General features: G+C 41.8%; 1 protein-coding gene across 1 annotated transcript in view; it reads left to right on the top strand.

The window, feature by feature from the left end:
• Positions 1 to 15,157, top strand: part of LOC112964208 (multiple epidermal growth factor-like domains protein 6) — a 140,034-nt gene that overhangs the window by 55,006 nt on the left and 69,871 nt on the right. The window contains exon 3 of the mRNA XM_026061982.1: positions 8,266 to 8,388. Coding sequence (XP_025917767.1) covers positions 8,266 to 8,388 — 123 coding nt within the window. The remainder of the gene's footprint in view (positions 1 to 8,265; positions 8,389 to 15,157) is intronic.

Below are 15,157 nucleotides of genomic sequence, written 5' to 3'. Positions count from 1 at the left end.
AATAAATGCCTAGGAGCAGGAACAGTTTAAAATGACCCAGCTAGCTCCACAGGAGTGCATTTATCTATGCTGAAAGCTGTTTCACAAAGGTATTTTAACACCAGTTTCTAGTAGACCGCTCAAAAGAAAAGCTTGTAACATATTTACCTGTTTTGTTTAAGTGTGTATATATATATATAAAAAAACAAACCCAGACTTCAGGGAAGACTAACAGCTATTGAAAATTGCCCTCTTCCCTGCTGAGTTTGGTTCAGTGCAACAGAAACACTTTTTCAAATTAACAGTAATTCTGCTTTTTCTTGGGGAATTTTAGGCTCCAGTTTTGACCAGACTTTAAATTTGTTGTATTTTCTTCTTAGAATCAATACTAGCATCAAGCCTCTTTCATAGYTGGAGAAATAAGGCAAATATATTACTAGGAACAAGAGTTTCAAAACTCCTCCAATCAAACTTTGAAAACGGGATAGATTGGTTTAACATTTATGCTTCAAGAGCAGACTACACCGTCGTTAATAGTATGGACATTTGTGAATGGATTCACATTGGTTGTCAAATGATGGATGTTTTCACATTCAAGACTTGGGGAAATTGCATGACTTTAGGGAAGCTGGAAGTTGAATCTTGTATAAATTTATCTACTAACAGGAATAGTGGTTCTTATCTTATGCTTTTATAGAAATGAGTTCTAACTTTTGAGATCAGCTTATGAATGTCTAGGATCAAGCCTGTTTTCCTTGCTTCCTTAAGCATCTGAATTATTGAATTTAGAAACACGTCAAATTAGTGTGTTTAAATTCCACCATGTAAATTAGTGGGGAAGGACCATATGATATTTTCACTTCTTAATTTGCGTGAGGTTTAAACATCCTCTGGAATATATAAAACAGACTAATCACAGCGCCGTTACAAAGAACAGAAGGAAAGCGCTATCATACATCTCTGGTGACTTCTCATTTTAAATAGCAAAAACGAGGGAGTTCTCCTATCCGCCGTACCAAATGAGCTGCAGTTGGGCGAGCTGAAGTGACGAGGCAAGCTAGTGAGGTCGAGCGGGTGGTAAGCCTGAGGTCTGCTAACTTCAATTCCGAACAAATGTGTGAGCTGAACAGTTCAGCTGCTTGTGATAATTTTAAGTGCAACCACTTAATGATTCTCTTTGTGGTTCTTTATATAACCTCCTATCTTCCCTTCCCTGTTTCTCTGTCACCACGGCGATTGACTGTACCACTGTCTTTAATCCTCGCAATATTGTGTGTGGACCTAAGGCCCGCAGAGCCGCCTAGACTAACCGAGAGACAAACCCCCTGACTTTAGTAAATTCTAGGATACTGCTGCAACAGGTACACCATGCCTCTTGTCTCTGGTCATGACTTTTTAGAAATAATTACTGTAATTAGTTATAATTTAACGTTATAAATTTAAAACCATCAGCGTAAACCRTCCTCTGAATAAAAGGAGCTAGGGTTTTGTGTTTTGCCGCTTCTGTTGGTTGCAGCCTTTTTGCGGTAAGCTGGGTTTATTGTGGCGAATGAGAAACGCTAATAGGCACGTGTCATTCATTCCACTTCTGCGTAGTATTTCCTAGGCGTCTTGTGAAAAGGGTGTAGTTATGCTTCCGTTAAAGCCACCTGGGCGGATGGGATGTGTTCTTCTGCATCCCCCGAGCACGGCGGTTGTGCCAGCACGTACAGGTGAGGTTCTGACCCAGCTGATCTTAACTGGGCGAAAGCAAAGCCTGACTGCTTACGTATGTGGRTTACTTGGCATGCACTGGAGCCAAATTACACATTTTCGGTATAAGGGCCGTAGTGCCTGCTGTGAGTGAGATTGTGTCTGGCAGCAGCTCCCAGCTTGACATGAATCTTTTCATCCCTGTCAAGTYGCCTGTGTTTGCTGGGTGGATGACACTCACAGCTTAAATTTATTCAGTCTCTGCCTCTCTCCACGTTGTTCTTTTCAGCCGGATTGTGCTTGCTTCGGAGGGGTTTTTAGTTTGTCAGTTTACCACCCTTCAGATCTTTCTTTAACATTYGCTCCTGCAGTGATGAACCTAAGAACTGAGCCGATGTGCTCATGGAGAGGACAGATGACGCTGTCCTTTAAGATGACCTCTGAGAAAGTCACCTTCCCTCCTCTGGCAKGCATAAAGGCTTCGTGTCTGTTCTGCGGTTGTAGGGCATGTCTAAAGCGCACTCACATTCAAGCTGTAATTCCTCTCCAGGGCAGCATCTGCGTCTAAGAGCTCTTCACCAGTTGCACAGGCACGGGCCGCTGTGCCCTGCGGCTGCTTGAAATGTGGTGGCGGCGTAACCTCAGTCTGCAGGGCCCCAGTGCAGGCAGCCCTCCACCGTCTCTCCGTAAGTGCCTCTTCCTCAGACTTTTTGTTTCTGGGGCATTTCCACGCTCTATCCTTTCCTCCTGAAAATTTCACGGCACTTCAGATCACTTCAGCTCGCGCTGAAGAGCGCTCTATAAAGAAGAAATTTGTTCCCTGCTTACCTGTCAGAAGGTACTGCCTTCAGACAGTCATCAGTCTGTGGATGCTTTTTTCCAGTCGAGGGAGACAAAGCCTGTTCGTTCGTCATCCAGGGGGAATGCCACTGGCTCAGGGAAGTCAGCTGAAAGATAAACTCTGCTGTCCCACCCCGGGCCTGATTAGACCTCACGTTACGCTGTCACCGCGCTCTCGGCAAAATGGCCTTTCCGTAAATGCCGTTCTTCTGATGCCTTGAAATGTCACCTCTCTTTCCATTCAGGGATTCCCAAAATACTTATATTATTGACAGGTTGCCTAGCCCAAAGGAGAATAGGGAACTCAGGCCTGCAACAGAGCCTCTATTATAAATAATCTTATACCGAGCCTTTCATTTTACTACAAAAGTTCAAGTAGGAGAAAATGTGCGATAAACTTGATGTGAGAGGACCTTTTTGTCAGGTACTTGTAGTTTCCAAACAGCTGCACAAATAAGCAGGAAAGTAGGGTACGTGAAAAGTGATAAAAGTTGCAAATACTGACCTTATGAAGAAACAAGGTGAGAAACATTCTTGCGTTTCTTTAAAAAAATAAGTTGAATTTAAAAGAAAAGCAGGCCTTTCTCTAAGTATTTCTGCAGGCATTTTGAGATCTGAAGTGGCAGTTGTCCTACACCAGAGCCCAAATACACGATTGTGACTGCAGAAGAGAAAAAGAGGGTCATGGATGTATCATTCTGCAATAGTATGGAAGAGAGGATGATGTATTAGTCTTGGGAGTAGTGACTGCAGGAATTCCTGGACAGATTCCTTGAAGAAGAAGAATTTAAAAGGAAATAGGGCTTGGGATTTCATGAAGTGTCTATCCAAAGGTTATAAACAAGGACAAGCACTTTCAGTCCCTTTTTGAGGCTCATGACTGTTCAGGTACTTGTTATGTGCAGGTTTAAGGATGTAACGTGGTTTCCAGTGCAAGCACAAGTGCCTTTGGCAGCCTCAGAGATGTGGGAGCTGTGGCCCTGCAGCCTGTTCTTGACCTGGCAGGGTTGCTGGGGTTTTGAAAGCAGAGGACTCAAAAACTGAGAGTTGAGAAATAGCCCACCTACTCACAGGTATGTCCGGCCTTGCATGATATGGCCAAGAAGGAGGGGAAAGATAAAAATGGAAGGCATATGCAAATATTCAAGCCTACCCAATCCAAAAATTGGAACTGCTTTTATCTACTTATTATATTTCTTTAGTTTTGCATGTTGTTTACCTTTTATAATGGTTTAAAAGGCTGAGATGTTAGTAGGGAATAGGTCTGACAACATCCTGCGTTTTTTTCCCTTTATAAAAACGTAATTGTAGGTCCACTAATTATGTGTGTTTCTAGTTAACAGTGCTACCTGTTTAAGGAACTGGTTGATCATAGCTGTGCATAAACATTTTAGTAATGATAGTAAAAAAAACAACCAAACAAACAAAAAAAAACTCAGTAAGCACAAATGCCACCRACGTGATGACCCTGAATTCCAAACAGGTAATCCCAGAGCTCTGTATTTAAACAGGTGTTTGGCAAGGAAATTGGACTGTTAATGGCGTGCACTGTCAAATGAATCAAGGACAAAATTCCTGGAAGATTAGCAGAGCCCCTCTTCAGGGTCTAGAGGACTTACAAATGTGCAGCTTCATTGGTACAGTCTGCCCTTGGGAAGGGCGCAATGCGGAAAGCAGCTCATGCATTTTTATGCTGCGTCCCCTTTGCCCGTGCTCAGGACTCGAGATGAGCATCCCCTCGGGACGCCCAAGAGGTCAGTTTGCAGTCTTCACGCACAGAGCTCTGTCCAAACGCACGGATCTCGGAAGCATCAACGGCTAAGAAAAGTGCATCTCGTGGCAGCTGAAATAATGTACAGCTTGGAAACATGTAGGATTGACTTTTGGGTTGTACAATTTGTCATAAGGCAATTCCTACCAGGTTCTTTGTTCTTCATGACAACCGGGTAAATTGAGACTCGATCCCTATAAGTCCTGGTATTGCGTGGTGGTGTGGATGGCTGGAGGCTGCGCTGCCTGGCCCGAGCCGGCAGGTCGTGTGCTGCCTACGGAGGGCTTGGAAAGCAGAGATGCCTTCAGTGGGGARTCTCAAATGTTTCTCTGTTGAATCTTTCATATGTGAATAGGAGGATATTCACATACTGACCTCTTTTATTCACCTCGCAGCATGATCCCCTTCTCAAAATCGCTTTGGGACCGCACAAAATTCTCATTCTGTGACCTTTCGTTTCAATGGATTGCTCTCGCTCCGCTTTCTGGAAGTGCTGTTGCTTTCATCATGGTATGGCTTGTGATAAGCAAACCTTAAATGGCTTGGAATTTGGGTTAGTTCAGATAAGCGACCTAAATTGTAACTGTAGAAAGTTACTGTGTAGGTGTTTGATCTGCAGTAGAAAATAATCCAAATTTAATTATAGTGTATTGTTAAATAGATACAATCTCCTGTAATCCCGTGTGGAATGACTTTATAATTGTTAAAGAATTTTATATTTCTATAGTTATTCCCATGCGGAAAAAGAAATGGCTACTTATATACCTCTAAAAATATCTGTTGTTTTCCTGGTATATGTGTTTTTTATGAGTGTAAGTGTTTTAGTATAAAGATCAAAATAGGTTACACTTTTTAAGCTTGCAAGTGTAGATTTAGCATTTAGGTTAGTGTCTACTTTGCAGAATGCTTCCCAGACAAAATAATTAAGGCATTTTTCTTCTGTAATTGGGGGCAAAGTTGTTTCCTGTCCTTGAGATGTAGGAGACACTGAAAGGCAACCGAGGATTGCATTTTTCCTGATTATATCTATAGTACATGAAGGAATCTTTCAACATTCAGTCCTTAAAATATTGATCTTGCAGAGAAAGCTTTCGACTAAAAAGAATTGTCTGCCATCAGATGTGCCATTCATATGGCATCCTGAGCGGACAGGCTTGGAATTGCATCGCAAGCTCATTGATCTCGCTCCCGTTTCTCCCCACCTGGCTGCAGGCAGGCGGGTGCAGTTGGATACAGCTTTTATATACAGGTATTTCAGGGTCTTTTCTTTTTCATTTAATTATATTGCCATCGCGTCCTCTTGCTGAGCCTAGAAAGGTGTTTTATGAAGCAATAAAGTATATATTTTGTCCCTAAGGTATTCTGGTCAGGTGATTTTTTTTATCTTTTTTTTTGCTTTTGGCTCTTTCTCAATGGGTGCCTAAAGTTAGGCCTCCAAACCCTCCTTAAATGCTGAAACAAGCAGTCTGCCTTTGAGAAGCACTCAGCTCCCTGAAGCCCCCGTGGAAATCGAACCGGCAGTTCTTGAAACGGGGGGGTGTCATAAAGGAGAAGTTAATGAAGATGGTAGGCGGCGGAGGGTCTGATGATATGTGCCTTCAGCTCCGGTGAGATGTTGGCCTTTCCGGACGCGCCGTGGTACGGGGAGGGCAGTTTAAGAGCTGCCTGGGTCGGCTGGTGCTCCTGCGTGCGGAGCTCTTTTGCAAATCAAGTCACTTGTTTAGATGTTCAAATAGAGAGTAGCTAACTTGCTCTTTTTTATCATCTCGACTCTTTTTTCTCCTTTGTAAAAGTGCTGATATCCAAATTGAAAGCTGTATTTGATGTATTAGAGAATTTCTGCAGCTGGTTGTATCCTATAAAATTAATATATGGAAGTTCACAGCAAGTGAGATTATTGAGGTGCAAGTGCTGTAATGTGGTATACTGTATAGTTCAGCTGCCTCCTTGTTACATTTTTCTGAACCTTTTTGCTTATTTTAGTTCTATGATACTCAAGACAGTTTCCTGGGTTTGATTTTATCCTCGTATTTTTCAGCAGAGCATTTCTTGAAAGTGTTGTGTTCAGCAAGATGAATAACATTTTCTATTTACTGTTTACATTAAAAAATGAAACCTCTATTTAAAAAAAGAGTATTCCAGATGTCTGCAGGCTGCAGGAAATGTACCTAGTATACAGTCTAATAAAAGAGCAAATTTAGCAGAAGGGCTAAAAAGTGGCACGCGTTAGCAAATGGTCTGAATTTAAACACTAGTGAACATGAGGATTTCATTTTAGATGAGTGAAATTCGTATGTAAAGTATTAAAATTTAACTTTATAACTGCATTTCATCAGGACCTGGACATTCTGGCTTTCCAAATCATCTTTAAAACTTCCTTTTTCATTTAATTTTGATTAGATTTTCCAAAATGGAATAAACATAAACACATAAAAAATGTAAACTATAAAAGTGAAATACAAAGCAGATGCATCAACAGTGAAAATCTGAAAGCCAGATCCCTTTTTCCTCAAGTGCAATATGGGGGGAAAATCCTCCTTGTGTTCCTGCTTCCGTGCTCCTCTCGGCTCCACCTGCCTCGCTCGGTCGCCAGCCCCTTTCCCTGCAGCGGCGCTTCTCCACGTAGCCGGGCTTTTCTTTCTTTAAAGCCCAGTCTCCTCATCCATGCAGGCTTGGGTTGTTTTGGGTGGGCAAATCCTTTAGGGTGGTTTTAGAACATGATCTAAAGAGCAATTAAGTCAGTGGGAAACTTTCCCAAAGAAAAGGGTTGTAAGGGGGTTGGTTCCCTTATAGCTGCGTATTGCAGAAGGGTGGTTTGGGTTTAGCAATAGTAAAATCGCTTGATTGATGAGGATAGTTTGGTATCAGTATTGCACCTGGGCGACGTGTGCACGTGGAATTGTCTGGGCTGGAGGCTGTTAAGGAAAGGACGGATTCTAGGCATCTATCAGGCAAAGTTTCATCAGGGTATGAACTAAGTGACCCTTATTTCCAAAGACTTGTGTGTTGGTTTTTGTGGCAATGACATCAGCATGCCAGTCAAATGCTATTTACAGTAGCCTCGTGTTGCTGAAAAGGTGCAGAAACTGCTTAGGTGCTTCTGGAAATTCAGTTTTGTAGATCTATTTTAAACTTCAATATATTTGCTTAAAATTTTCTTGATCCTTTTTGTCCATCATCTTCATTTTTGGATGAAATGTTAGAGAAACATTTTCAAGCTGGTTTAATGGCAGTTTTCCACTTTATTTGACTGAATGCAATCCTCTAACATATGAAGTATGGAAAGATGCCTGCTTAGATTCAGAATAAATATCATCAGGAAATCACTGCAAGGAAATCATTTCTCTGTCAGGGAGGTCATCTGAGAAAAAGACAGGGAAAGCTCAGGTGAACATGAGGAAACCCAAGGGATAAGAGTCACAGAAAACGTGGCACAAAATCATTCTCCTTTTTAAGTGTAATATTTAAGTTCTTGTATATTCAGTGATTGAAAATGTTGTGGTGATTGAGATGCTCTTGCATGTCTTTTTTCCTTTTTTGTCCATTGTATGTGCTAGTACCCTCAAGAGCAACCGCTAAGAAAATTAAAGGCCTGGTGCAAAAGGAAATCTTCATACAGCGACTTTTTACAAAAGCCAGATGTTTGTCCAGTGCTAACTACAAGCTCAGATGTGTTACGTTACTGTAATTCTTTCCCTGTGTTTTTTTTTTCTTGTCCCTTAGGAAGCATCCATGTTGCAGATCACTCCAATTAACAAGGGCTTCAGAAGTAGAGTGCGCAGGCGATGCCTGCGGGAACTTTGAAAAACTCCATAACGTTTCAATTTTCTTTGCTCTGTTTACAGTGCAGAAGCAAAGTTTAAAAAAACAAAAAACCCAATCGAAGTGCAATGGTTGCATTATCTGTGTACAGTCCAGGAGAACACCGGTATGTCTTTTCTGAGGCTGTCTTGCGATTTTAGTCACCTGTCTGTCTTCTCTAGATGTTGACGAGTGCGCAGCAGTGAACGGAGGCTGCCAGCAGGGCTGCGTGAACACCCAGGGCTCTTTCTTTTGCGAGTGCAGTATGGGATACAAGCTCCATGCTGATGGGCGCACTTGCATAAGTAAGTAAAGGTTACTTCACATACTTCAAGATGTTCTTTCTCTGCTGAACCTGTCTTTTTAGAAGTGCAAAAGTGTGTAGTTTTTCTCARTCTGAATTTTGCCTAATTCACAAAGGATATCATTATCTTTTTCCATTCATGCGGTTTGCCAGAATTGCCAAATTTGTTCTTTTTTGAGAACAAAGCGGTGATGGTGTCCAGTATTTCTGTGACACAGTCTTGTGAAAAATTCTGGTTTTTTTTAAACCAGCAGGAGTCAAAGAAATAAAAGGTCTTCATTTCAAATGAAAAGGTTTTTTCAATTTTGAGCATTTTTCTTTGCATCACATCCCACTGCACATTCTAACCATGCTTTTGGCTTTTCTGTCCCCATTTCTCTTGCTCTTTCTTTATTCTTTTTGCCTGCTTTTTCTGAGGAGGCACCAACAATAGATAGTGAAATCTGCTGCCCACAGGTGCCTGCCAGCATGCTGCTGTTCCGGGCACTCAGCTCTGTAAAGCAGCCTGTGTCTTCAGTGATCATAAATGCAGACTCTAAACCAACTCTGAAGTTGATTTTAACCCAATATATAACAGGCAAGCATCTTCATGAGACTGCCTGGGTTTGGGACCCTGTGAGGTTTCCAAGGCTGTCTTGTGAGAAGAAGCAGGAGAGTATCACTAGCTGTGTTGAGAGTCAAGGAGTAAGAGGAAGAGGCAAAGACTCTGAGATGGTGCTACAGTGAGTGGAGCAGATAATTCCCTTTAGAGGCCCCAGAGCAGAGGCCAAATTTGTGAATTACTAAGCTGCTTCGGGCAATAAGGTGCTATGGACCGGTAGCTGGAGAGGGAGCTTTTTAAAAGGCTAATGAAATATTTAAGTATGCTCTCAGAGGTCCTTGATTTTCAGAAAGTGCATGAAGTGGAGCCCTTCCCTTCATCTGCCCTCTCTTCTTCAATTTTCATGGTATGTTGAGTTTTTATGTAAAACCATTGATCTGTCTGCTTAGGTCTGTTTTATACTTTACTTATTAGACATAGTGAAAAGGATGCACAGGGTGGGCTCAGAACTCTCCTCTCGCGCATATTACAGTGTGTTTATCTTGTGCTAATCCTTTCTACTCACAGAAGAGGGGCCCATGCATGTATGAAGCTGACTTTTAAGTGCTTTTCCTGAGACTCTGCTCATGCTGCTGGCTGGTAATTAGGAGGCAGTAGATTTATGATAGCTCTTTGTTCCCACAGTGGTCCTATCTCCCTTGGTCTATTCCTTTATCTAAAGCTGTCTTTAAATGGTTACATCACTCCTGCACATCAGGAACACATCTTAATCTGCTGCAGGCCTGTTTGTAGCATCTTTGTTGCACCCGACACCGAATCCACCCTCTCTGCTGAGCCAACAAAGCCTGCGCTGTGCTCCTCGGCAGCACACCCAAGCGAAAGAAAATAAAGGAAGCCAGCAACAAAAGTAGCAGCAAACCAAACCAATTGCCTTTCTTCAGATTATTTCTAAAGCTCCCGTATTGGAAATATTCAGTTCATATGTGTTTGCTTCTGGATTTGGTGACTATAAGCCCCCCCTTACTGCTTTCATTACAAACAGAGCGTGGATGGCTGCAGTTATCTCTACAGCTGCTCTGCTAATCTGAGCAATGGTCTCAGCTGTACTTACAGACATCTACTGCTGGTCAGAGRAATCCCATTTTAAGAATCAGGCATTCGAAAACAGTGGGAACAGGGTTGATATGATCCTGAAGACTATACCTGTTTTCAGACTCAGGTGAAAATCCAGTGATATACAGTTTGGAGCTACCCTGATGTACTCGCATGTAAATGAGAGCACCATGGAGCTCAACAGTTCAGCTAGCTGGTGGGACACAGTTTCTGTTCTGTGTTTCTTGAAAGGACTAGCAAGCACATCTGCCATTTAGTTGATAATAAATTCTGTTTCTTACACTGGATGCTGTGTGGCTGGAAATAAATCTGTAGTTTATTCTGCATCTTGTTTAAAAAAAATTTTTTTGAAATATACTGTCCTTGTATTGCAGTTAAGCTAGTACAAAAGTCAAGTTGTCAGATTCTGTAAAAGGATTAAAATGTTCTGTCATTTAGGAGGAAGAAAAGAATGTCTCTTGTTTGAATTTTTTAAACTTGACTTTAGATAATATGAGAAGAACAGTTAAGTACAGTCATATCACATCTGCAAAATAAGTTCACTCACAGCTTTGTCATTGTCTCAGTTCTTGCATGAAGTCCCTTGGTTGTGCTTAAAAATCAGCCAAGTATGTCATCAGTCGTTTCTTGTATTATCACATCAATAAATTTATCAGTGCAACTAGAGCACAAGATATACTAGTGCTCAAGATGTGGGAATAATTTTTTATTTATTTAAAGAACTTACCCTTTTAGGTTTGTTGGTTTTACAAAGACTGCAGCATTTTGATAATTAGCTGCAATGAATAATATGGTGAAGTTTCAATCTCTTCTTGGTGCTCTTTGTTGGAGAAGAAGTGGGTAAGAAAGTATGTGTGAAAGAAATAGATAAGTTTAATATAAAAAGGAGTGGTTCATATTTACTGGAAACACTAATATTTTTCTGTAAATTAAAAGAAGATAGAGAAATGCAGTGCTCTCTGATTAGGAAAGACCCAGATGTCAAAGATGCGATGCCTGAGTTATGTTACTCCCTCCTAAGAGAGTCTCATTTAGACAGTGTTGAAGGAGGAATTTCATACTAAAAATGACTAAAGTAGCTTGGGGGGAAAAGAGCAACAGAAGTGAATGATTAACACAAAAAGCAGGTATTTGGGGGATTAGATGAGTTTATTTGTGTAATACTTAGAACCTACTGTTAACATTGTATGGTAGAGTTTTCTTTTGTCACAAATTATCAAGAAGTTCAGTTAGTTTTGCTAGCCATGAACATTATCAGAAAATGAGTTTTCATTTCACACRTGTAAGTATTCACAAGAAGTTATTAAAAATACTTAATACAATGTTACTTGTATTCATCATATCTCAGAAATTATCCAGGAGAAACAGAAATAAATCTTAAGATGAGAGACAGAGGTAAGTTACAGAGAGAGCTGCTGTCATGATAATAGATATACACAATACTGAGCTGAGAATATTGAGTTTCATTTCATTATTTAGACAAGACAACAAAAATAAATGGWTATAATAGACTCTCATGCACTGGAGCACAAGCCAAATGCTCATTGATGAGGACAGAAAGAAGCATTTCATATAAAACAGACCTCCAAGAGTGTCYGGCCTAGGGACTCTGGCACTGACTGCTCTCAGCGACAGGGCAGTGGTGGGGACGGACCCTTTGACTGTTCTGCTCCTCCAGTTTGTACGTAAATTTTTGAGCACTTGTCTGATCAGGAGGTAAAAACAGCGATGCATGTCTCTTCTGACCTAGTGCAGCTACGCAGAACATCTAGCATTTCAAAGAGGGCTTACATTTGCAATGATATTTGTTCCGTGAATACTTTAGAGGATGTAACAGTCTCTCAGGCATGCTAAGAATAAAAAGGGACTGCATTCTGGAAACGATCTGTTTATGAAAGGTTATTATCTCAGATACAGGAATAAGAAACAAGCATCCCTTTACACAGGCTTTTCAGCTGAACACAGCCCAGATTTGTTATGTTCATTCTTTTCATCTCCTCTTTCTCTTTTTGGCAGTCCTACATTTCTGGGAGCAAAAGTGCCAAAATCACTTGAGGGAAGCAGATTTTCCAGCCTAGACGGCTTGTTAGTGGCACATACATAAGCAAGTGGATCTGTATTCTTATAAGAAGTTTTTCAGCCCACCTCTGAAGACTCAGAAACCTAGGATAACTTGCTTTATTGTGTGATTGTATGGAAGATGACTGGAGTTCTGTCACAAGCTCCTTAGAGCGAGGCCCGTCCTGCTCCCACGTCCTCCTAGTGTGTTTGGGATCCTGTCTGACCTCTCAGTCCATCCTTGCACTGCTAGTGTCATCCTTAAAGAACAAGATTAGAAGAAATCTATCTGTAGTTTGCCATTCCTCATATTCTCATTAGAAACTCCCGCACATACTCTAAAACAAATAACCTCTCTGCAATGGGTTGTCTTGTTCAGTTATGAATAGCTTGTGAAAGGTAAAATACTTTCCCTTGAATCTCTTGATGATCTCTGATACCTTGTGTTTTGCCAGTGTCCCATCTTTTCCAGTGCTCCTTTTTCTTCCTTATCTTTTTTGTCCCATAAATTTTTCTCCATATTGAATTCATTTTTAGATAYGTGTGCCAGCCTGAATGCTTGCTTACAAGTTAGGTAATTAAAGTAACCAAAGGTAATGCTGTCCAATGTTTCTGTCCRTTGTTTTAATGCCTTGATTATGTTAATTTAATGAATTTAACTTCATTAAAGTTTTACTTACTAGTGCCTGGAAAGCAGAAATTCAGACAAAGAGCATGTTTATTGTTGTACCAGACTGTGGTTTTGGACTTATGTAAATCCATTGTCTTCCCTGGAAGACACTTCCCATTTGAACTCCTAGAAGTGAAAGCAGAACACAGGCCAGCTGTTATCCTTGATGTTTGCCTTATGCAGAAAAGCTGTTGGGATGCAGTTTTTTGCGGGGACTTTTGCATGCTGAGCCTCTTAATAGATGAAGCAAACAAGAAAATATCTTTACAAAACTATAATCTATATTCTGCCACAAAGTAAAAGCACAGTATACCTGAAGTTGCATTCCTTGTCATTGGTAAGGTTAGATTTAAGGTGATGGAAGGCTGAAGAGACTTTATGGTTTAACACCATGGTTACCATCTACACATCTAACTGTGGTTACATACTCATTTTTTTGTAAAAATATGAGCATTACAATAAAAACTAATGGCTTGAGAAGTAGATGATAAAGGTCAAAGCTTGCTGCCTTTGTGTTGTATGGAAGGTCCATGAGAATGGACAGGGCTGGGTGTGAGGGACAGGCGAGGCTGTTGCAGAGCATATTCTGAGAGTTTTCAGAGTATTCAGAGTTGCATATTCTGAGGCCGTCCTTCCTGACTGTGAAACTCAGTAACTTGGCTTTAAGTAGAAGCTGACCTAGTGACACAATCCCGTGACTCCAGGAGATGGAGATTTATATAACTGATCTACTGGAGGAACTTGAAAGTTCAGAAGCTTTGTAAAACACCGTTCTCTCCTGGAGTCAGAATAATCCCTTTTTTCTGTGAATGTCCGCATCTGCACTAAACATGTGGAGATTGAGCCCATCTGCAGATTCTTGTCTTTCCTACACGATGCCTTGCACCGCTGTCTCCCTTACAAAGGTATCATCCTTCGTGCTTCAAGACAGCTTGGTCTGGAAATGCAGAAGCAGAGACGGAGCCACGATGTGCCGGCAGTCCCGTGCTCTTCTGCTGTCTGGCTGTGCAACGGGAGGGCGAGCAGTGGAGCCGTGCTCCTCTCCACGTGCCTCGGCTCCACGGGACGGCCGCGGTGCTCACCGTCGTGAGGCCTCGGCTCCACCAGCCCCAGCGAGCGGCTCGCGCCAGCCCCTACCTCTGTGCTTTTGATGGCTTGGCAGCTGGGCTGCTTTTCTCCCAAACTGGAAGAGGAGATCTTGGAAAGCGGAGGGAGTGCCACATTTCTGCCTAAATCCTATGCAAATAATAACGTGCTCRGACCTCGAGCTGTAAGCCCCTTTATGAGAGTGGAATTAGGCTTATTATATGCAAAGTCTCTCCTTTTTCCTGATCAAAGATGCACTGCCAGAGCCTGGCAGCACGAGCGTAATTTATTCTGTTCGTTCGCTGGTGGCTAATCTCATTCAGTCTAGCACCTTCTCTCATGTAGCATGCGAGATGCCGCGGGAGCGGGCTCAAGAAACCCTTTGGTGACTGCTCCAGGATAATCTGTCTCTCCAAACGTCGCCAAACCGCGGAGCGCGGGCTGGCCGGGGGCCTCGAGTGAGGCTCTGTGGCCTGCCTGGTGCAAGGCCTGCGTGGGGAAGTTCGCTTTCTTCCCTTTTGGTTTTAAAGCCTACAAAATTCTCTGTACAGCAAGTTACTTCTTATCTTCCATTACTTCAGAATTGGCTTATGCCCGGAAAAGGAGGGAGAAATGCCACTTTTAAAAATCAAGACGTATATTCCGTTGCTTGGAGCTGATTTAAGGCATTTTATGTCCTAAACTCTTTTCATCTTATTTGAATATTCTTGCTGAAAAATGCGTCTTCGGATACAGCAAACGGGGAAGCTTTGAGTATATCAGGGCTGGTGTCCTCATTGTAGAAATCGAGCTGCTTTCGAGTTATGTCCGTCACCTGGGCAGCAGGTTTGCAGACTCTTCATGGGTGCAAATCAGCAGCCAAGGTCAGGTCGAGTGAGCAGGAGAGACGTCTCCTKGCTGCTGCTCTGTGTGCGTCAGCAGTAGAGTAAAAAGTTGCTTCTCTTTTTGTCTTTTTAGCACATAGTTGATTGTAGAAACAAATTGGTCGCAATTGGTCRGTCGCATAGGGTGAAACACATCCCACGGTAGCTTTTGTGGCTAACATTTTCTGAATATCTATTATAGATACTTGGCAGATACCGCTGTTGTATTGAACTGACACTGTGTAATTGAGCTTCCCTTCAGGCTTCTGCACCCTGGTCTTCCCAAAATAAATGGCAAAGCTCTTTGCTGACTTCACTGGGTTCAGAGCTTGATATCTTCCATGAAGGACTAAATAGTCTTTCCAGCTACGAATGGATAATGTAATACAACACTGCTGTTAAAATATATATAGATGCAGTCATACACATGCTCACACTT

The sequence above is a fragment of the Apteryx rowi genome, unplaced genomic scaffold, assembly GCF_003343035.1.
Source record: "Apteryx rowi isolate R43461 unplaced genomic scaffold, aptRow1 scaffold_10, whole genome shotgun sequence".
NCBI lineage: Eukaryota > Metazoa > Chordata > Aves > Apterygiformes > Apterygidae > Apteryx > Apteryx rowi.
This window is presented reverse-complemented; position numbering and strand designations above follow the sequence as displayed.